Source organism: Mirounga angustirostris, unplaced genomic scaffold (assembly GCF_029215605.1).
Source record: "Mirounga angustirostris isolate CCGP_5_RB_7025 unplaced genomic scaffold, mMirAng1.0.hap1 SCAF_15, whole genome shotgun sequence".
Classification (NCBI taxonomy): domain Eukaryota; kingdom Metazoa; phylum Chordata; class Mammalia; order Carnivora; family Phocidae; genus Mirounga; species Mirounga angustirostris.
The window spans coordinates 61,745,573-61,769,803 of record NW_026991723.1 but is presented as its reverse complement, the minus strand read 5'-3'; the positions used below and the strand labels follow the sequence as shown (position 1 = coordinate 61,769,803).

The 24,231-nt window shown below is 45.5% G+C and overlaps 1 protein-coding gene across 1 annotated transcript in view; it reads left to right on the top strand.

Annotated features, from left to right (window-relative positions):
• The window catches only part of GABBR2 (gamma-aminobutyric acid type B receptor subunit 2), a 344,696-nt gene that overhangs the window by 115,329 nt on the left and 205,136 nt on the right, over window positions 1-24,231 (top strand). The window contains exon 3 of the mRNA XM_054509321.2: window positions 22,200-22,370. Coding sequence (XP_054365296.2) covers window positions 22,200-22,370 — 171 coding nt within the window. The remainder of the gene's footprint in view (window positions 1-22,199; window positions 22,371-24,231) is intronic.

Below are 24,231 nucleotides of genomic sequence, written 5' to 3'. Positions count from 1 at the left end.
TGACTCTGTTTGTTGAAGTGTTGGCAACTATGGCCCAGAACATTTAGGACTTGATTTCTGCAAAATCTAAGTCATGCTTGGTTTTGACATTTAAAAAACCAAATCAGTGAAACCCCCCCAATCAAGCCCTTTGCTATTTACTGAATTCTGGCGTAGTTCTAAACTGTGGGTCAATGCCATTTGCATCCTAGGAACAGGAATTTTGTCATCTGATTTGATTGTCTCAAGTGATTATCGTATTAAAGCTGTAGGTTGCCTGAGAAATCAAAGGGTTGTTTTTGTTTGTTGTTGTTGTTGTTGTTTACTTAGCTGTGGGTTGTGGAATTTGAGATAGATTCATAGAAGGCTACAGCTGGTAGGGTCTTGGCAAGCATCGGATCCAGTGTCCCCATTATACAGACTGGGAAACAGAGGCCCAACACGGAGAGGACCTTGCTCTACAGTTCTCACAGTAACAGCAGAACTGGGTCCCATAGCTCACCCTCCAGTGCTCTGCAATCTCCACCAAAATATGGTTTGATTTTTCTCTCTCTCAGCCTTGCTTTTCTCTTATGTACAATGGGACCAGCCTCTCGTGTTTCATGCCTTGTGAGAATCACTGAAGGCTTTCCCTTTTAAATGAAAGCACTTCTATAGACTACAGAACAGTAGTGACCCCGTTGCAGTGACAGGGACTTCTCCACCAGAAGCAGATCTCCAATTACGGCTCAGAGTTTTAAATCACCCCATTTTGCATCAACAACCAAGGTGGTTTACTCTGGCCCCAAAGACCCTGAAAGCAAAGCATCCTGGGCAGGATGGGGGCTCTTTAGCAAGACACTCAGGCTGTACACGGCCCCCACTTCTCAGCCCCCGGGAGTCAAAACCCACCCAGCCGGAATCCTGCTTCCGCCCAGCCCACACACGGGGCGGCCACACCCAGGGGTGGCTGGGTGGCCAGGCCGTGGACCTGATGGAGACCATTCAGGAGGTGCGGTGTGACTGAGCACGGCGGGAAACCCTTCCTGTGGCTGCTCTCTAAGAAAGACAGCAGAGGCCAAGAATCCAGGCCCGGCTGGAGCCATTTCTTGGCGCTGGTCTCCAGAGGGGCCTTTTAGTGTATTAATAATCTATGAGATGCTTCCACCTTCTGGATTCATAAGAAAGAAAAGAAGGTGGTGCGAGAGAGGGAGAAGGGGTATTAAGGGCACGCACCGTGGGCCAAGCAGAGACTATGGGTGGGCCTCCCTGATGGTGTCACTGGGTGCCTGGTGCGGGGAAGTCCAGTCCTGAGAGCGGGCTGAATGTCATGTGTGTGGTCAGGAAAGGTTGGTAGTTTTTGGTGTGGATACAAATGGATCGGAGGAAATAGGAACCCTCTCCAGGGATCCGGGTAGGACCCGCTGATCCTCTGCAGGGAATGAGGGGGTCTGTTCTCGTTCATGTATTCCCTCGCTGACCCGTGCTCACAGGTATTTATTCATTCCCTCACTCAAGCGGTACGATGTCTGCTGTATACTCACCCAGGCTCTCGCAGACTGCTGTTCCTCCCACTGCCCAGCACTGCCACCCCAGGGCAGGCGGATACGGCGGAGAGGCAGTTTGGTGGAGCAGCTAGGACAGAGGTCTTGAACCCAGATGCTCTGGGTGGTCATCCGTCCTGTGTCTCTCCTTGCCCAGAACCGGCTTGGGCAAATCAGCAGCCTCCTCGAGCATCACTGAGCATCACTTGCGAAATGGGCGAAGTCTGCCCTTCTCCAGGGACTGTTGAGAGCATCCGACAGGACAGGGTCATGGAGCAGGGTAGAAGCACTCTGCAGACTGTAAAGCCCTCGACAGACTAAGGTTAATATTAACCGTTACCAGTGCTTTCGCCGTCTGAGGCGCCGCCAGGCCCCAGCCAGGGAATTCCTTGAAGATTTATGTCTCCATTTGCCTCCAGATTCAAAGTCGTGTGGATGAAATGAACTATCACAGACCATGAAGGCGATTCAGAAGAGTGAAATTAAAACAGAGAACCTGCCGGAGAGGCAAAACAAGCCCAGGGCAGCTAGAAGAGGCACAGCTGCTCTTTTGGGCTGAGTTTTCACAGAAGCAGAGGCAAAGAAGGGCATGGTGCTATCGAGCGAGCGCATGGCGGTTCCCAATCTATTCCTGCCAACGACCCAACCCATATCCTTCCTGTCCGGCTGGCAAAAGATTCAATTCAAGGTTCTGACCCCCATTTTTAATTCAAGACCATGGTATCTAAAGCAATATCGGTTCCCGGCGTGTGAGCCCAATGGCCACATTGCTGATGCGTCTTTCTCTGCCTCAACCCCTTTCTGGAAATATGCGGGGTGTAAATAATTCATTCTAAATAAATAAATCACTCACACTACTTATGGTTCAGCTCATGCTGCTCTTAAGCAGCACAACCGCAGATTACATGGAGTTGAGTCGGGAATTACAAGTTGAGACTGGGAAGACCCAGAGAGGGAACCGGGCAAGTAACTCCCTGCAGGAGGACAGACGTGTCAAACGGTGTGACAGCAACCTCAGAGGGTGAGAGGATGGAGATAATGTGGACAGGAAACGCGGAGCAGGAGAGTCTCAGGCACACGGGGCCAAGTTGGTCAGCCTGGCCAGGCTCTGTCCTACTTCTGGGAGCCTGGGCCTCGGGCACGTCAGCTTCTGGTGACTCTGACGCACAGCGGGCGGGAGGCCCTGCTGGAGGGGGGCGAGCCACCCTCAGGTGGACACTGGGCCGTGCCTGGTGGGCATGCTGAGAGGGGATTAGGGCACCAGATGAGGGGGTTGGACTCCGCACTGTTGCCCACGTGTACCTGGCCGTAGGACTCATGGGGGGAGGGGGAGGAGTGGGGACAGGGCACGGGCTTGCTTAATTAAGAGTCAGATTCCCAGGTCCACTGATCACATCCTAGGGAGGACGCCTGAGAGGCTGATTTTTAACAAGCACCTTGGATAGTTCTGATCACCAGGGGACTTGGGGAAATACTGGCCTAGAGATGCTCTAAAGCCATACGGTCCAAGGACCAGCAGCAACACCTGGGAGCGTGTCAGAAGGGCAGACCCCTAGGTCCCACCCCACACCTACTGACCTTGAATCTGAATTTTGACAAGATCCTAGATGATTCTTGCTGATTTAAGGTGCCTGGGGTCTCTGAAGGCAGGCGTGTCAGCTGAGGCAGAAGGGTTTGAGGGTAGGTATTGAGACCCTGGAGGGGACATAAGGGAAATACCTACAAGTGAGCCCCTGAATCTACTTGCAGAATGTCAGGGACAAAAGCAGGTGCAATCAATATTTCGCCACTTTGGACATGCCTGCAGTCAGCATCACGGACCTCAAAGACTCTTGTCAAACTGCGGTGTGGACAGAGCGTGTCCTGCTTGAGCCTCGATCTGACACACCAGCCTGAGAGTCCTTTCAGCCAGCAAGGCCCTTGACCACATAGTGGCCAGGAGCACACAGAGGGGACCTGTGGCTCCCAGTAAGGAGCAGTGGAAAGGGCACGGGGTCAGGGTGAGGGGACCTGGCTTCCCATCCTGACCCTGCCATCTCCCAGCTGAGCGGCCTTGCACAAACCACTTCCTTCGCTGGAGCCTGAGCACTCTCATCCATAACAGTTCCGCTTTCCTCCTAGGACTGTGCTAATGCTTGCGTGAGGTGGGCCCTGAGGGGCTTGGTGGCTGCTGGCAGGAGCTCTGGGACAAAAGCACAGGGTTTGTGTCATGGCATGGCGCCGACTGCCCTTTGTTCATCCCATTCCGTAAGATTGTGCCCAGAGGCCCAGAGGGGCTAATGTGCTTGGTCAACTTGTAATAAGGACCATCTCTTGGGCTTGGAGTCACATGGGCTGGGGCTCACATCCAGGCTCTGGCACCTACTAGTTGGCGACCTAGGACAAGTCACTTAGCCTCTACCAGTCTCGGTTCCTCATCTGTGACATGGCAATGGAATGGCAAACCCTGGGCTGGTTATGGGATGAGATGAGACACTCAGGGTTCCTGGTACCATGAAGTGCACTCCACCTCCCTCCTCTTCAAGGACCAAGGTGGCCTTCTGGTCTACCTTCCAGGAAGAGGGGGGCGGGTCCTGGGATCTGGGATCAGCTCTCTGGGACTAGCTGTGTGGCTTCTGCGCATCCCTTGCCCTCTCTGGGCCTCCTACTATAAAGGTGAAGGGTTGGGCCAGCTGATGATGCCGTGTCATTATTCCCAAAACCTTGGAGCTCAAAGTCATCAGCACCTGCCTTAAACCTCTTGTCTTCCCTCTTGTGCCTTGCATGTAATTCCCTCCTCTAGGGGCTCCTGGGTTGGGCCTGGGATCCCGGGGTTCTGGGATTGAGCCCCGTGTCGGGCTCCATGCTCAGCAGAGAGTCTGCTTCTCCCTCTCCCTCTGCCCCTACCCCTGCTTGTGTTTTCTCTTTCTCCTTCTCAAGTAAATAAATAAAATCTTTTTAAAAAATAGAATGAGGAAAATAAGATGCAAAGATCAAAGAGACTTGCCTTGCTTCCTGCTGTGAACAGATCTGAGGCTGTGGGAGTGGGATCTCTGGAGGCCACATAGGCTCCCTCTGTGTCCCTGGGATCCCCCTCTAGTCTACCTCGGTGAGGAGGCTCCTGCCTGGTAGCAAATGACCACCCAGGCTGGCTGGAACTCAGTGCAGACCTGTGTTCTCCCTGTAAATCCTTCATCTCTCTCTCTCTCTCTCTCTCCTCTCTCTCTCTCTCTCTCACACACACACGCACGCACACACACACCACTTTTAAACCTATTCCTTGTCCAGTAACTTGTGTATAAAAAATAAATGGTTCCTTTGAACTCAAAAACTAGATGACTGGTTGTTGGTGAAGATCAGTAACTATGCTAAGTATTTCAAGCATATAGTACTTAGAGTTCTACTCTGGTTGGTTTTTATAATGAATGGGTTGCTTTTTTTTTTTTTTTTTAATAGAACCTGGCCTACTTTAGTGTTGAATTATACAAAAGACTTTTGCTTTGGCTCTGTTTACCAAGAAAATTAAATAATTTATTATTTACCTGATGCAGAGACTGAGCTTTATAAAGTGGGAAGCGCTCAACCTAAGACAAACAATCCTGGGTTAGATGATTATTGAGACGTTATGCCCAGATGCCAACACAAGCATAGTGTTCTCGGATTTCCCCCAGGTTCCCACACGAGCTGCCATATAACACTGTCCTGGTTGCTTCTGAGATGGAATGTGGGCTTTGCATGTACTGGGAATGGCGCCCTTGTTCTTTCTGAGTGTCTTCTGAAACTCCAGGCCTGTTGCTAGAGTCATGGGGACATGGACCAGCCCTGGTCCAGCCCAGCAGCCCCCACTAGCAAAAAGAAATCTTTCCTGAATTCCCAGGTCGATCACCACTTCTTTGGGAAGCCTTTCCAGCCAGATCACGGCCTCCAGTGGACACATCTGTAACACCTATCTCCCTGCCTTGTCATCGAAGGTTCAATTTTCTGTTCAGTGTAGAGCTTACTTGGTAATTATCAGTCCCCTCCGTCAGGGGCAGCTTGGGGGGTGGGGGGTGGGACCGCATCTCCCTTGTTGGCAGTTGGAACCCCAGAGCCCAACATATGGCCTGGAATCTAGGAGAACCTCCAGGAATCTTTGTTTTTGTTTGGTTTGGGGGTTCTGTCTTTCTGTCTCTCCTTTTTATGCAAGTAGCATTATGAATTCATGGATCTTTAAAAAATACATTAAATGGGCTGTATTCCAGTCAGTCACAGACATTATTTTTTAACACAGTATTGTGCTGCTCTACTTAATATTTCTAACTTTCCTCTAAATTTTCTTCCAATTTTTTGGAAAATGTTCAAGCCTGCAAAAATTAAAAGAAAGTGCAGTGAATATCCCATCCCCTTTGCGTAGGGACACCAGTTGTCTATGTTTTGCCATGTTGGTCTTCCTCTCCCTCTCTTTCCTCTGCCTCCCCTGCCACTCATTTTGTTGTTGAAGCCCTTGACAATAGTTTGCAGACGTAACGACACTTCACCACTAAATATGTCAGCATGAATCTCCTAAGAACAATTATATCCTCTTATATCACCATAATATAATGATCACACCTAAAAAATGAACTGTGATACGATAATCTTACCTATTATGTGGCCCATATTCAGATTTCCCCTTGTCCCCAGAATGTTCTTATTGCCATTTATTTGGGGGTGGGAGAGACCAATCAGGTAGCATGCAGTCTAAGTCCCATCACGTGCTTAGTCTCCTTGAATCTACTACTTTTAATCTCCTACTTTTTTTTTTGGCTTTTGGGACATTGACCTTTCTAAAAGGCCCAAGCCAGTTGTTTTAGAAAATGTTCCCAAATCCCAAATCTGGATTTGTATGATCATTTCTTCACAGCTAGATTCCAGTTAAACAGTTTTGGCCAGAATGCTACCTTTTTTATATACCATGTTCTTCCCGCCGCTTTGAGTCAGGAGACCCACCTTTGAACCATTCTCAGTGATGCTAAATTCGATCCCTTGACTAAGGTGGCATCTGCTAGATTTATTGTAAAGATACCTCCTCCCCTTAAGTAATTTGTGGGGTGAAACTTTGAGGCTGATGTCCTGGTTCCCCATAATCTTTTACCAGATGGTTTGAGCATCAGTTGATGGTCCTGGCTGAGCCATGTTACATCGGGGCTGCAAGATGGCCATTTTCTGACCCGACTCCCTACCCCGGCACTGAAGCTGGCATTCTTCTCTACAGAAGAGCATTCCCTTCTTTGATGCTTTCTTTCCCTCCTGCCCCCTTCTCCCCTCTTTTGCCTTTTCCTCCATTTGTCTGGTCACTTAATATTTTATCTGCCTTAGCTTTGGAACCAGCCATTTCTCCAAGCATTCCTGATTCTTTCTGCTGGGGCATCATTTTTAGGAACCAAGATCGGGGGGCTAGCTCTGCTCGTTGCTCCTGAGGTTCACTGCTTCTAGGTTTTTCTTTTTTCCAGTGGACTGAACTAGAAAATATACTTCTTAATGTTTTAAACAAAAACATTTAAATTTGAATATGACTACAAGGAGATAATCACACCCATCTAGGACATTTTACAAGCCACCTGGCCTGGATTCTTCAGGAAGGTTAATGTTGTGGAAAACAACAAGTACAACAACAGAAAGGCCAGGGACTGTTCTTAGATGAAAAGAGGTTATAAAAATATAGCAGCCAAATGGGAGGCACGAATGCTGATTAGATCCTGGTTTTTAACAACTGAAAGGGCATTTTGGGGAAATTGAAGAAGTCAGGGTGGACTAACCATTGGATGGTACTGAATTGCTCTTCATTCTCGTAAACATGATAATGACACTGTAATAATACCATAGGGGAATGTTCTTAGGGGGTGCATTCTGGACTGATGGGAGTGAAGTGTCAAAGTTTATAATTTCAAATGCGTCAGAAACAAAAACGTATGTGTGTGCATCTCTGTGTATGTGTGTATACATGTGTATGTATATGTGTATTTATAGAGAGAGGAAAGCAGATGGGGAAAATACATGGTGAGGGGTACATGGTGTTCACTGTACTGTTCTTTCAACCTTTTTGTAGGTTTGAATAGTTTCACAGTCAAAAGCTGTGAGTGTGTATGTGTGGGTGGGGTGGGGGGGTAGAAGGACACTAGATGTCTCCTAGTTGGACAGCGAAGATGTATCCAGAAGTCTCTTCACAAATTTTTCTCTGTGTGATTGATATACTTGTAAGTGCCTTTGTTTTCAGTTCTTAGGGATTGGTTTCTTTCTTTTAGTTAATTTTATTAATTTTATTTTTAAAACCTCTACAACTTTTAGATGATTCCACAGTAAAAAGTATGTAATAAGTAGAGAATTTCTGGACCCCATACAGCTTCCCTCTGTTCTGTTCCATGCCCTTCCTGTAGATAGCCATTTTTCATTTATCCCTCCAGTGTTTCTCATTCCAAATATACATAAATGTGTGTTTTTAGTCCTCTTCCTCTTTCTTACGCAAAAGGGAGCATACCGCATATGCTGTCCTGCACCTTGCTTTTTTTCCCTTAATTTTCCCAGAGCTGTCTGTTTTGTCAGTCTATAAAGACATTCCTTATTTTTTTTTACAGCTACATAGCATTCTCGATGTGGATGGACTATAGTTTGGACAGCCAGTCCTCTATCAATGGACATTTGTGTTGTTTCCGGTCTGTTGGAATAACCTGGGCCACGTTGTCATATGCGTGCCTGTGTGAATTGGGGATGAATTCCTGGAAGGGGGATTTGTGGGTCAAGGGAATGCATTTGTAATTTTTCTATAAAATAAGTATTTCCTGAATGAGTGAGAAAACTAATGAAAGAACTTGATTAAGAAGAGCAGAAAGAAAAAGGCTGATATCCAAATGGAGACATAAAACAATTAGACTGAGTGTCTTGAAAGAGGCTGGTTTCAGGCCCCTCTCACAAAATCTCTAAGTGAAGCAGTGTTCATTCCCTCACCGAAAGAATGAATTCCTCCTTGGTCTGTAAATCAAACACAGAATTGCAAAGTCATGAAAGGGTAGAGCTGGAATAAAAAGCCACCCAGTGCTATCTCCTTTATTTTAACAGTTAAACAAGGAACCCCAGGCCCCGAAAGAGGAGGGGGCTGGGAGAAAGGTGGAGAAGAAACCCCACATTCAGCTCAGTTCCATCCAATGCAGTAAGCAGTACATGAAATATCTGCTTTAGAATAAAGCGTACTTGTTTGTAGGTTCTACCAAGAGTCAAATGTGAAATTGCATTACCATGAGCCCTTGAGATAATACATAGAGAGCACAGGGGTTCAGACCCCTGAGTGCTTTCTGTCGTAACGACATCGCCTTTCACAGAACTGTCTTAGTGTAAATGGATTTTGTTCACATCTTTTGTGTTATTCTAGGGCATTCAAATGTAGTCATGATGATAAATCAGATCGGGTGGAGGCTTGAGCTGTGTGCGTTCTGGCCGGTGATGTGGGTGGTCATGTTTGCTGAGGAGAGTCTGAGATTACATAATCCTGGTGTTGGTGGCATTCTGATTTGATTCTGAGCAGGCAGCATGGAGCAACAAATGAGGTTAGCCCAGCCCAGCTGTGGACTCGGGCTGTGAGCCTGGGCAAGTCCCTTGTCTGCTCTGGTCCCCCGTGTGTAAAACCAGGAGTTGGACCAGTTCAGGATGGCAGATAAATGAATGACGTTGGTGCCCTCACCTCCCCGTCCTGTGCTAATGGCAGGCGTGACTAACTGATCCCCTCACGCTCTTCACTGACTTAGGCCACGTCTCTGGCCGCCACAGTCAACCTGCTCGTGACGTCACATAGGCTCGAGCCTATTTACCGTCTCTGGCGTGGATGGTGACTTAGGATTACCAGATAGGATCCAGGTGCCCAGTTAAAGTTAAATTTCAGGCAAATAAAGAATAATCTTTTAGCACAAGTATGTCCCCAGTATTGCTAACTATGGCAACCCTCTTAGGCCATTTCTACTTGTGCAGTTATGTATCTTTTTTGAATGTAATTCATTTCTTTCACTGGAGAGGTCTGTCTACCCCCTTTGTGGCGCTTCTGATGGTGCTCCCTCTCCAGTGCCCAGATAAGAGCCTAGCTCATTCTGTATTGTTTAAATTCATATTATGACTTAATTTAATGGAAAGTGATGGAGATTTGAGTAGGAGATTTTTATTTCTGAGGACTGTATATTCTTGTAGGACTCCTTAAGGAACCTGCAATCCCGTGTTTCCCAGACCTCAAAGACCCTTGGGTCTACCACTTGTATTGTTAACTGATTTAGGATTTTCCTTTAAATGCACTCATCCTTTTATTTAAATACCATGAATGAAAAATCAGTATCATTTTTAAGAAGACGGTGTAAAAGTAAAAAACGAGAAAGCATACCTATTAAGATATATTAATCTGGGGCTGAACTAAAATCACTGGGTTTGCCATCAGCAGACACCAACTCGTGCAAACCCCCTGCTGGTTTGGGAATCCCCTCCATAACCCTGTTAGATAGAGGATTCTTGAGCATCTCCTTGAATACCTCCATCTCCAGATGGAGAACTCAGTACTTTGCAAGATTTCGATTCCTTCTTGAGTATCTCACTATTAAATATTTCTTCCGTATATTGATCCACATCAGGCTCCCTGAGACAGTCATATATGGATCCTAGTTTTCTCTCTGGGACCCCACACACTAAGTTTGCTCCCTTTGCATTCATTCATACATTCATTTATCAACAAATATTTGAATGCTTCTTCTGTGAAAGCTGCTAAGAGAACTGAGGGACAGCAGGGAAGGCTCCCTGGAGGAGGTGGCCATGAGCAGGCCTGGACGGATGAGTAGGAGCTGGCTGTGAAGAAATGGGAGGATCCAACAGATAGAAAGGTTACATCCTCTTTCACTGCAAGCATCGAGGTGGGCCCCAGCACGCCTTTCTCCCACTATAGATGTGATTGCAACCTATCCACTAATTAGAGGTGCTAAACTGACATGAGGAGACATGATTTTTGCAGGGTGGTAATTAAAAGGCTGTTGGCTTCACAGCTGCGATCACACAAGAGCACTTCTTACCCATAAAGACGTCAGCTGAAAGCAAAGTGCAAAGGAGCTGAGGAAGCCAAAGAGGATTCTAATGTAATTTGCTAATTTCCTACATTTGTCACCTGTACGGCTGTGAGGGGAAAATGGAACATTTTACAGGAAATTTAAGAGAAAATTAAAGACATACATCCTAATTGTACACAATTAGACAAGCAATATAATCATTTTTTTTTAAATTAACAAGCCACTTTAAATTCACTCGATTAGGATTTAGAAGGCGATTGATTTAGAATTATGTCTCTGCCTGGTGGCAGCCACGCCGCAGCGAGCAAACCCATTCATTCACCGAAGCATCTCATCTGTGAAATGGGTGTAACTCCTCTCCACTCCGCCCTCCTTGGGGTTGAGGTATTACCGAGGGGAAAAGCTCTGTGAGTTAAGAGGCCTTTCATAAGGGTAAGAAACACCCTCTAATCCCCATAACATCTGAGTCTAGAAGTCGTGATCTGACATTAGCCATCATTCTCCTCGGATCCGGAGACGGGAGTGGGGTGGGGTATGTCACCCTGCATTACAGAGAAGGGGACAGACCCCAAACAGTGGAGGAGGGTTCCTGAGTTGCATAGTGAGCAGTGGAGTGGGCGTTCAGACCCAGCCCATCTGCACTGAGGCCCTGAATCCCTACCTTATGGACCATACTGCTTTCTCAGCACTGTCTTGGTTTGGGTGTTTCTCTGTTTTACTCCCATTTCTGACTTAAATAAAAAGGAAAGAAAGGATTCGAGGAAGTAATATTTGTTTTCCAAACTTCTTTATGTAAAATAATGAGAGAAATGCTGGGGCAGGGAAGGAAGACGTAAAAATCACACAAGGTTATATATAAAAGAGCAAAAAAGTAAATTACTTTACAATTTAATATTTGCAAATAAATAAAAGCTATTTCTTAACCTGGGTGATGGGCAGTTGGATATTGGTTTTGTTATTACTCCTTAAACTGAACATATGTATTTCATACACTTACACGGTTAGACGTAGCTTATATATCATGATAAAAGTTTAAAAAGAAAAATATGAAGAATTTTCTCTTAAATAAAAAAATATATATATACACATATGAGTTTTGTTTCATATAATTGAATTGGACCACCCTAGGGAATCAAAAGCATAATAAGCCAGTGATTCAGTATTATTGTTGTTTCTTTTAAGCAGATTTTTTTTTTCTCTCCTTTCTTTTAAATTGCCCTAGTTGCTTTCTCATCTTCTACTGGGTGCCTCCCTAAGAAACAGCTTTGAATATTGGAGAGAGAACTGCATGCCAAAAACGAAAGTCCCAAGTTCAAGCCCTAGCCTTGCTACTTGCTAAAGCACAGCTTTGAGCAAGTCACTTAACTTCTCTGAGTTTCAGTTTTCTTATTTATAGAACGAGAGTCATAATGTCTACTTTACCAACATGGTGGGTTTTTGTGAAGATCAAAGTTAGACTAAAGAAGTAAATGTGTTTTAGAAGCTGTTAATTACAGAGAGGAAGTATAGCAGTCTGTGGAATGAGCAAAGGCTCATGCAGTCTCCCTGCTCTGCCTGTTGCTTGCTGTGTGACCAAGTGCAAGTGACTCAACCTCTCTGAGCTTCAGTCTCTTCATATGAAAAGTGCAGCTCATAATAGTGTCTACCTCGTAGTGTTGTTTTGCTCATTAAATGAAAAAGTGAATGCTGAGCCCTTAATGCAGCGTTTGCCCCATGGCAGGTGCTCATCGTGCAATAAGGAGTCAGATTATCTGAGCTCAAATCCCAGCTCTGCCCCTTAGCAGCTGCATGGTCTCAGGCAGGTCACTATACCTCCCTGAGCCTCAGTTAGTCCAGGAAGAACAAAGACAATGATGCCTCCTCTGCCTCCCTCGCACACGGTTCCGAGCTCCCCAGAAGACTATGGCACGGAGGTGGGTGGTGAAAGCCGAGCTGCTGTGCACTTCTCAGTGATTAGAACCTAACGCTCATTTACAGGAAGGAGAAGCCATTATTTCCCAAGTGGTTCCGGCCCGGGACCCCGGACTAAAAAGGCGTCCAACCTTAGAGCAAGTCTCTGCGTGCCGCCCCAGCAGGCCTTTTGCGGGAACGGGGCTTCGGGAACTCACTCCAGCGCCAGGCGTTCCTTTCCCCTCGTTAACTCGGGAGATGCTTTGCAGCCACTCCACATCACAGTAATCTCACGGGCGTCTATGGAGAGGCACTCTGTGTCCAAACAGTTTTTCGCCAGGGCTCGGGTGCTGCAGCGACCTGGTGCAGGCCTGGAGCGGGCCCGAGTTCCCAATGCACCCAGCCCAGCGCCTTTGTATACATCCTGGCACTGGCCACAAACAGGGTTTTGTCAGACGCTTCCTGAGAAAGTTGCATTCCATTCATCTCAGCTGAAAGGGACCCAAGATGACAAATACTTCCCTCATTTAATTACAGAAACAGTCAGCAAACCCATGGAACAAGATTAAACCGAGCAGAGAAAAGAGCAAGTCTCCATCATATTCTGCCCCCCTTGCTTCTGGCCTGAGTCTCGCACCTAGGATTTAGCAACGAGGGCCGCTCTTGGTCGTACTCTCCACCTGAAAAATGCCGTTGCTCCGCAGAGAAGTTAAACTCAGAGGCCCGAAACCAGGGAAAGAATGAATTCCATTTAGGCAAGAATTCATCAGTGGCTTGGAATTTAATAAAGATCCCGAAGTTGGGAGGTGTATTTACATTTTTCATCTGGGCTTACATCTGCAAAGAGAAGTGAGATACAAAGGCAATTATCTGAATAAATCAGAGCAAATGAAACACATACCCCCACAAAGCTAACAGACTTCATCATTTTCCTCAATTGCTGGAGAGAAAAGCAGAATTGTGTGATTGCAAGGAACCTTTGAAATCCTTCGTCCATCATATTCAGAGGGGACGGACACCTAGAAGAAATGATGTCCTTGTTCTCACAGTCATAGAGACAGGGTTAATTAAGCCCGGGTTCCCCAACTCCCTAAAGTGGCCTTGTAGTGGCCTCAGTTTAATATTAAAGTGACTTGGGGCGCCTGGGTGGCTCAGTCGTTTAGCGTCTGCCTTCGGTTCAGGTCATGATCCCAGAGTCCTGGGATCGATCCCCGCATCGGGCTCCCTGCTCAGCGGAAAGCCTGCTTCTTCCTCTCCCACTCCCCCTGCTTGTGTTCCCTCTCTCGCTGTCTCTCTCTGTCAAATAAATAAATAAAATCTTCAAAAAAAAATTAAAAAAAAAAAAGGAGCTTAACCTCTCTATGCTTAAAAAAAATAAATAAATAAAAGTGACTTGTGGTTCCATAAGCAGACCCACAAAATATTTCGTGCCAGGCTGGAGCTCCCCTCCCGGAGAGAGATGCTAACAGCTCTCTCCCCATCTCACTCTGCTGGTTAAGGTGAGTCCCCCAGAATCTTGCAGGACCAGCCATGCCCACCATGGAAACTTGCTATGTGTGAGAGATTCTGGAAGCCTTGGAATCAGCTGCCTCGCCCCTGTGCTACGGGGTCTCAGAAGAAGGAGCGAGTCCCGGATCATTGCCCCATCTCTGCTGGGACTGGCCGTTCAGAGCTGGTTGAAGAAAGAGAACGAGATATGAAGTTAAAAGGCCAGTTCCGTCGTTCCTGTACTGACCTCGCACAACCGCATCGCCTTTCTTTTCCATGGTTTCTTCAGCTGTAAAATGGATGGTGATTCCTACCCCAAAGAACCGAGGGGCCCTGAGACCAGCTGATATTCTAGATGTTCGGCGGCTTCAGTGATTTAAAATAGATGGAGCTAGATTGATAAAATCCTACGAAACTTGGCCTCCTGGCACTCTGAACAGTAGTCTCCTAAGACAGTAATTGTTCTGAAAAATAATAGACTTTTCCCTCTCTCTCCCACAATCTGAGTTAGAGACCCAGGGCTTTACCAACCAGATGTTGGACAGCTACGCCTCTACTCACAGTTGCTGACCTTTGAAGCAACCAAGATGCTTTCTTCTCTTCTCATTTTCATCTCTCTTTGTAAATTCAAACAGACCTATAAATTCCTAGGAAAAGCTGAATAGGAAGACGACAGGAGGACACTGGGCGTGCATTGCATCCGGGGAAGCAGAAACCTCTCAAGTAAAATTTTATGGGCAAGAAAGAAAATCCCCGGCAGCAGTGCATGATGGAGATGTAATGTACTGTGTTGATTCAGAGCATCAGAAAATTAAGCACTGAGGGCAAAGATGTCACTCATTAGTGTAGAACAGCAAAAAGAGAGTCTCCTGGGTGCTAAAGACTGTGCTCAAATACTTATTTCCCATTTTTCTGGGAAAAATATTCAATTATAATGTAAAAAGAGAGAAAACGGGGCCACGGGCAATCCGTGTATTGTGTTATTTGATAAGCCGTGTCTGAAAAGACCTGCCTTGCTTTTGACAATGAGTACACTAGAAACAGCTAACATTCAGCCTTTGAAAAAGTATTGCAAAAATAATCAAAGGTGCATCATACCCAGAAGAAGCAGAGGAAGAGTCCGCCTCTGAAAATGATCTATTGCAGAATAAAGAAGAAAACTTCAGAAAAACATTTAGCATCCTCAATCATATGCAGAAAAAACAGGGTCTCCACGAACTAGCCTGAGATAAGACAACAGGGTAAAAAAGGAGTGTGATCCTAAACAACTTTTAGGAAATGGAAAATCTCAATAACATAATAAAAATATGTTAGAGACAGTAAAACTTAAAAGTGAGGCTGTTGAAAAGCAGATCAACAAACTCATAGAACAAAGAACCTGAAAGGCTAAATTGCTTATGTACAAGCTAGTTAACCACATTACAGTCAAAGGGCTGCAAAGTCAAATAATACTGAAGTGCCACCATATCCCAGGAGGGTTACCAAGAAGTAGGAAAGCAGATAATACCAATTATTGGCCAGGATATGAGGAAACAAGAGCCCTTGTGCCCTGCTGCCGGGACTGTGGATAACCCAGCCACTTGACCAGAAATTAGTGAAACTAAATATGCACATACCCCATAATAAAAGATATGGAATAAAATAAGATGCTCTTGTGGGATGTAGAGGACAAGGACCAAGAGATAAAATCATGGAAAGAAATAAGAGCAATATGGAATAGAAGAATGAAGAGACAACATCTAAATAATGAGGCTTTCTTGGAGGAAAGACAAGAATATATACGAATATAATATAATCAATATACTATTACATATAATACTACATTTATCTTGTATATACATACGTATTTTTTTCTGAGTTGAAAACTTGTATGTATAGATTGAAGGACTCCCAGGGTCTCAGATAAAATCAAGAGTGCCACACCAAGATCTATCTTGGCAAATTTTTTGAAATCTAAGAATAAAGAAAAAAACCTTCGGGGATCCAGGCAGAGGACACCAGATACCTACAAATGAACAAGAGTCAAACTAGCCCCATATTTCTCCTCTGCATCACTTTGTAGTTTCAAAGGGGAGAAGTGTAGCCCAAGAATTTTAGACCCAGCTAAATTCTACCATTGTTGAGGCAACAGAGGGTCTTCCTCAATAAGATTTCAACCACTTGCCCTTCTTCAGAATATTAAAAGGTACTCCAGCAGTTTGAGACAAGAAGCAAGATTGGTATATCCAGAATGGAGAAGAGTAGACATATAGTCTGAGTACTAAATAGAACAAGAGGAAATAAATAGGAAGCATCCAAAGAGAGAAAGACTGCTGGGGTGCCTGGGTGCCTTAGTCAGTTAAGAGTCTGACTCTTGATTTCTACTCGGGTCATGATCTCAGGGTTGTGAGATGGAGCCCCGTGTCGAGCTACATGCTGGGCATGGATCCTGCTTAAGATTTTCTCTCTCTCTCTCTCTCTCTCCCTCTGCCGCTCCCCACTGCCTCCCCTCTCTCCCTCTCTCCCTCTCTTAAAAAAAAAAAGAGTAAGATTGCCAACAAGATAAGTGCAAGATCAAGTACTTATTACAGCAATAAGCTTACATATTTTAAAATCCATATGCTCTTTTCAAGAAATATACTTTAAAACAGTCTTAATAGAATGCAAATAAAAGGAGGATCAGATCTATGACAGGCAAATACAAGCAGAAATAAAGTAAAGGTTTCAATATTAATATCAAGCATGATATAATATAAACCAAAAAGTAATAAAATGACCAAAAAAGTAATAAAATGACAGAGGGTTTTATTTTACCTTGATAAATATTTTAATTCTCACTTCATGTAATGATTATTAAGTGCCTGCTGTTGGCACCAGGCAAGGGTATACACTGCTAAAAAATAAAGATATAATTGTAATGAACATTTATGCTCAAAATAACATAAAATCAAAGCAGATAAAACAAAAACTGTTGAAATAGATGGAGAAATTGTCAGAGACAATAGAGTAAAATTTAACAAGCCTTCCAGTCTTTGACAGATCAAGTAAACAGAAATACAGAGCATGTGATACTAAGTTACTTTGGTTGATTATATCTGTTATACATAAGAAATCTGATAAAGACTTCTATAGCTTACAACCTGAAACTACCTTCTCTTTTCCAGCCACCATGGAACTTTCACAAAAATTGACTGCAGAATAGGCCACAAAGAAAATCTCAATAAATTCCAAAAGCAGACCCTATGCATGCCAAATTCTTCTTCTTTTTTTTTTTTTAAAGATTTTATTTATTTATTGGAGAGCGAGCGAGAGAGAAACAGCATGAGAGAGGAGAGGGTCAGAGGGAGAAGCAGGCTCCCCACTGAGCCGGGAGCCCGATGCGGGACTCGATCCCAGGACCCTGGGATCATGACCTGAGCTGAAGGCAGTCGCTTAACCAACTGAGCCACCCAGGCACCCGCATGCCAAATTCTTAACCAACTGAGCCACCCAGGCGCCCATGCATGCCAAATTCTTAAAACAATGCAATAAAACCAGAAATGATAACAAACTATAAAATAAATTTAAAAGTACTCTCTGCAATAAATCCTTGGTTAGGGATTAACTCAGAGCCTCAATAACTCAGAGCCTGAATCATAGTGTGTTTGGAAACGAACTTGGTTGTGTGAAAGCAGGAAGGAGAGCCCAGAAAGTTGGACATTGCAGTTAGGGCCATGCAGCAGCGGGCCTGGGGCTTCCAGATGCTGAGTGACTGGGCCAGGGAGGAAGACCTAGCAAGCACACAGGATGCAGGTGGACGGCCTTCAAGGGGAGCAAGAACACAGGTGTTGGAGCCCTGTAGACCCAGATTGGAGTCCTGCTGCTAACTCTGGTTGGCTAGGGCAAATATCTCGACGTCTCCCATTTCTAGGTTTTAGCCTGCTTATTCAGAACTAGGGATGTTGAGCTGTATTTGTGGTTCTCAACCCTCCCTGGGTATCATAATCACCTGTGAGGTTATTTAATAATACTGAGACCTAGGCTCTAGACGCAGAGATTTTGATTTGGTTGATTCAGTTGGTGGGACCAAGGCATCATATTTTTTTTTCAAAGATTTTATTCATTTATTTGACAGAGAGAGACACAGCGAGAGAGGGAACACAAGCAGGGGGAGTGGAGGAGGGAGAAGCAGGCCTCCCGCTGAGCAGGGAGCCCGATGCAGGGCTCGATCCCAGGACCCTGGGATCCTGACCCGAGCTGAAGGCAGACGCTTAACGGACTGAGCCACCCAGGCGCCCCCAAGGCATTGTTTTTTTTTTGTTTTTTTTTTTTTTGCATCTCCCCAAGTGATTCCACCGTGCAGCCAGGGTAGACAACCCCAGAGCTAGATGACTTCTCAGGTTCCTCCTAGGCACCTGCAGCCTTTGCCCAAAGAAGAAAGTTTTAGGAGGCTAAAGTCAGAGGCATGGTAATGCAGAGCAATCTAATCAGAGTGAGCATTATCTCAAATGGGGCAGAAAATGCTGGTGCCAGTTAACATTTTGCACCCAACGTGATTTAGACCGGGGGCATAGATTGTACTCCAAACCCATTGTAAACACAATGGGCCATTTATTCACTGAACAGTAACCACTGTAATTACCTACAGGGCAAACATATGAGGTTGCTCAAGCAACAATTAATTGTGGACCTGGAGCTGATGGGACAATAGTGATAAAGTATCAACCAGAGTGTGATTCAGAAATCACATCAGAAAACCAATATTTCCCAAACTGTGTTAGATAAGCATTTGGGGGGATATGATGGCACATACCATCCCAGGTCCTGAAAGAGTTACTCCCTGGTTTTTCTAATAGCTCCCTCTTAACACTGGCGTCCATAGGAGGCTTGAAGTCTTGTTTTAATTTTGAGAGAAGAGTCACAGACACTATATTCAAGGGGACTGTAGAGAGCATCTATTTCTTGTCCTCATTCTGGGACCCCAATATCACTTGCAGGCAGGGGTGCTGACCTTGTTCCGGTTATAGGACCCTCTTGATGAACCTGATGGAAACTGTGGATCCTCTTTTCAGAAAAATGGGCGTGCCTATATGCACATACCTTCACACAACTTTTTCATGTAATTTTTGAGGAGCTTACAGACACCTTGGAGCTCCTCTGTATTCTCACTAGGTCATGGTCCAGCCTCCTTTTGCATACCTCCAGACGCAGGGATCTCACTACTTGTGTTGCTGGCCAACTCTGAATGCCAGCGTTCTTCAGTGTGTCCAGCAGAGATTTGCCTCTCTGTGTGTTCTTCTTCCCATTGGTCCTTCTTCTAGTCAGAATTTTTCTAAACAGTCATCCTACCCTTGACCTTTAGCAGGCTTGGGATGATGTCCCTCTCTCTATGAGGATCTTAGAAGCTGGTCCCTACAGGTACTCTCTAGCTTCAAGGGACACTGATGGGATATTTTGTGTTCATTTCCAACAGATGGGATGAGGTGAGGTTGCTGATTGGACACAAGAGATGCAGGGATCCTACGTAGTGGTTGTCTACCCTCTGAGCCAGACCAGGAAGAGGGACAAGATCTCTGTTGCCTCACTCTGTGGAAGTCTTAGGGAGGAAAAGAAGGAGCGCTTCCTCAGGTGACAAGAGAGGCAGTCAAAAGTATCTTCAGCTGGAGCCTGAGGGCACCTGGATATTCGTTCTCTGGGTCCTGAAATTGGGCTCTGGGATGTATTAGGTCTAGAGCTGCTGCTGGGACCACATGGGCTCCCGGAGAAAGCCAGTGGCGACAGAGTGAGCTTGCTTCCACTGTGCCCTCTCTGGACCAAGGGTTTACGTGAAACAAAAGAAGGAAAGAAAAAGAAGGAGGGAGGAAGGTTGGGAGGAAGGAAGAGAGGAACAGAGGGAAGGAGGGAGGGGGGATGACTGACTGAAAGAAACCATGCAGGAATTATTTAATAGTCTCAGAGGGGGAAAGGCCTTTCTAAATATGACACAAAACCCAAGGACATAAAAGGGAAAAAATTGATAAATTCAACCACATTAAAAAAAAAGGTTGGGCGCCTGGGTGGCTCAGTTGGTTAAGCGACTGCCTTTGGCTCAGGTCATGATCCTGGAGTCCCTGGATGGAGTCCCGCATCGGGCTCCCTGCTCGGCAGGGAGTCTGCTTCTCCCTCTGACCCTCCCCCTTCTCATGTGCTCTCTCTCATTCTCTCTCTCTCAAATAAATAAATAAAATCTTAAAAAAAAAAAAAAAGGTCTCGGGGCGCCTGGGTGGCTCAGTCGGTTAGGCAGTTGCCTTCAGCTCAGGTCATGATCCTGGGGTCTTGGGATCGAGCCCCACGTCCGGCTCCCTGCTCAGCAGAGAGCCTGCTTCTCCCTCTCCCTCTGCCTGCCACTCTGCCTACTTGTGCTCTCTTTCTATCTCTCTGTCAAATAAATAAATAAAATCTTTAAAAAAAAAAAAAGGTCTCTATGGCAGAAGACACTATAAGAAAAATGAAAAGAAAAACTACAAACTGGGGGAAATTAGCAACTTCTATTGCAAAGGTCTAGTTTCGTTAATATAAAAGATCACTTCTACCAACTGATAAGAAAAAGACTAAGAGTCATATTGGAAAACAGGTAAAGGATGTGAACGGTTTCCAAAACAAACTGCAAATTGCTCTTGAGCATAGGAAGTTGTACTCAATCTTGCTTATAGTAAGGTAAATGCAAATTAGAAGTGCAGTAAGATATCATGTTTTCACCAGCACACAGCAAAGATCAAAAATTGTGATAAAGCATCTTCTGTGGGTGAGGCCGGGGGACAGGGAGAGCAGAGATCAGAGGAAATGCTACAGAGGAGGTGACATTTAAGCTGGGCCTTGGAGGACAGATAATTAAAACCCAATTTAGCAACTTACTGGCACTTAAAAGAAAGAAAAGAAATAATGAAGGGGAAAATAGACAGATTTGACTACTGAGTGTAAATTAAAACACACACACACACACACACAATGTAAAAGCAAACAAACTGGAATATTTGCAGTAACTGCAATAGTCTGACTTTGGATGCTGTACTTATAAAGTCTTCATTAGGCTCAGTAAGAAAAGCATTAGAATACCACTCAAAAATAAACAAAGGACATGACAAAGCAACCCCTAAAATAGAACATACTACTAGTTAACGATCCCATGGAAATAAGCTCAACATTATGCATAACCCATGAATGCAATATGATTCATTTTTTTAGTGATAAACCATTATAAGATTATATAGAAAAATGTTTTATTTCTCTCTGTTGGTAACTAGTGAAATTGGCCCTCTAATTATACCTGGCTAGTGGGGGTGTAAATTGACATAATTTTGGGGGGAAATAAGTATTAAATCTTTAAAAGCTCATCTCCTTTGTGTGGGAAATTTTATATCATGAGCTCTATCCTACAGAAATAGCCTAAAATGTGGAAAAAAGATGCTCTGCACAAAGATGCTTGTAGAATAACATGACAATAATGACAAATTGCAAACAGTCTAAATGCCCCCAAATTAGAGATGATTCAGTAAATTATGGTATGTTCATATGCTGGAGTATTATGCAGCTATTAAAATGTTTGCAAGGAGTTTCTTTTTAACAAGAGGGTTTCAAGGCTTGTGGGATCATATTAAGGGGGGGGGGTTTAATTGTGTACATAGAATGATCTCAAGAATCTCTTTTTAAAAAAATTACTGTGCATGGAGAAAGGACCAGAAGGAAATAAACTACATTAATGGTGGTTCATTGGCGAGGAGTAAATTACTGGTCCACGTTTTTCCTTCTTTCTCCTTCTTTTGCATTTTTTAAAACCTCTTCAATTATAATGTATCACTTTCACAACAAAAGGGCTTAAAAAATGTCTTGCCCGGGGTGCCTGGGTGACTCAGTTGGTTAAGCGACTGCCTTCGGCTCAGGTCATGATCCCAGGGTCCTGGGATTGAGCCCCACATCGGGCTCCTTGCTCAGTTGGGAGCCTGCTTCTCCCTCTGCCTGCTGCTCCCCCTGCTTGTGCTCTCTCTCTGGCAGAGAGAGAGAGACAGCGAGAGAGGGAACACAAGCAGGGGGAGTGGGAGAGGGAGAAGCAGGCTTCCTGCCAAGCAGGGAGCCCGATGTGGGACTCGATCCCAGGACCCTGGGATCATGACCTGAGCCGAAGGCAGACGCTTAATGACTGAGCCACCCAGGCACCCCTAAAAATAAAATCTTTAAAAAAATGTCTTGGCCCATGTGTTTGCACCCCACGTCAGGCTTAGGGGCTCTGTTCCAAAGGCTCTGGGCGCACAGCTGTGAAGCGCACCAATGAAGGTGATGTCTCTTTTGTGTTTTCCAGCTTTCCTTTGCTGCGACCACGCCCGTCCTAGCCGATAAGAAAAAATACCCTTATTTCTTTCGGACTGTCCCGTCAGATAATGCGGTGAATCCAGCCATCCTGAAGTTGCTCAAGCATTACCAATGGAAGCGAGTGGGCACGCTGACCCAAGACGTGCAGAGGTTCTCTGAGGTATGTGTGCCGAGAGGGCGCGTCCACACCTGCCTGTCAGCTGTTGTCTCCTGCCAGGAGGCAGTATGGCTTCATCGGGACGGGTAACGTTGCAGGACCTTTAAGCACGCTTTTAGGAGCAGGCTCAGAGCTGAAACACCATGGACAAGATAGAGCTGGTGGCTGAGGAATTTGGGCACAGGACAGGTGAACACATGCATCCCAGATAGCTCAGGAGCGAAACCTTCCCTCTGTCGTGCCTCTCGGCTAAATCCTGTGGCTCATTCCCTGACTGCCCCTGTAGGTTTGCTGTCCTCGTTACGGATGCCGAGTGACCACCTAAAATCACGATGTGCCACCCAAAGCGTCTCTACTGTGAGGGGAGTTTGGGGAGGGGCTGGCTTGGAACGAAGGCTCACCCTGGATTGGTGGGTTTGTTTGGGGTTTTATTTGGTGGTTTATTTTAATGGTTTACACGCATACATCATACGTGGTGTTTCAGGGTTATGTTTTGTTTTTGCCAAAAAAGAAAAAAAAGTTGAATATAGATAGTAAAAAAATAAAAGCATTGTTTTGCTCGATCCCCCTAAAACCCGCTTTCTCGCCCAAGTGAACCCCTGATTTCAGTTTACTGTTCATCTGCCCAGAACTTTTTCTGCATATTCGTTTAAACCCAAATGACTTCATACTATATATGTTGGTTTTCTCACTTTACTATGGATCTTAGAGATCTTGATAGACCACATTCCTATTAGTGGGTCATGGTATTCTGTCAGATGGATAGGTGGTAATTTCCTGAAAGTATACAGCTTTTTGATACCATAGCACCTTCCTGCCTCGGTGTGCATCTTCTCAGTAGATTTCTAGAAGTGAAATTATTGGGTCATTTAAAATATTGCAACAAACTGAGTCCTAGGCTGTTCTGAGTCCTAGTCCCACCAACAGTGTTTGAAAATCCTCATTTCCACACTTCTTTACTAACAGTGGATATTAGCAATGTTTAAAAAGTTTTCCCTACTTGGATGAGTGCAAAATGATCTCTTGCCTTTTTCCCCCATTCTCCCTGGAGCTCCTACTTTCCTTTTTTCTCCCACGTGTGTTCTGGCTACTCAGAGCATCCCAGCAAGGCAGGCCATTCCATATGTGCTCAGCAACCCAAGAGAAAATACCGTGAGCCGCATGGGGAGACAGTGTGGGAGTCGGGTGTCCAGGCGGACCTCAGTGGGAGGAGTCTCAGAGGACTCACCCCTTGTGCAGCAGGTGGGGCGTGTGTCCAGGCAGGTGGGTGGGGAGTCACCACACCTCTTCCCGCTGCAGCTCCACACTTATCTCCGAGGCTCTGCCCCACCTCTCCCGTGGGAAGGAGAGCCCACTCCATGCATTGGCTGTTCGCCCTTGGAGAAGTCACATCACTTCTCTGAGCTGTGGTTTCCTCCCCTGTAAAATGGGAACCGTGGCCCTTCCCATGCCGTCCCTGCAGTTCTTGCCGAAATCAGTCACGGATTTGAGAGAGCTTTGTAAACTGTAAAGTTCATGCACAGAGAGGGATGTTTAGGAGGTGCTTGAGAAGCATAAGTGTTTGGCCCCACGGTCTGTGGCTGTCCAAACAAGGCAGGCTTTTCGCAGGCAAGGCTGGGCCTCGTCTTCCCACCTCTCTTTCTCAGTCCCTAGGGAGAGGCATAAAGCAGACGGGACCTGCAGTGGCTGTGACTCATTGCCGAACCCCGCAGCGGCTTTGGCGGGAAGACGGTCTTCTTTACAGCAGTGACCAATACTCTTAAATGAGCGTCAGACAGGTTGATGGGGAGGGTGGGGATGCGCAGTCCTGTGGCCCCATTGACACCAGACTCGGCAGCAATTTGGAGAGATCTGCTTGGGCCGT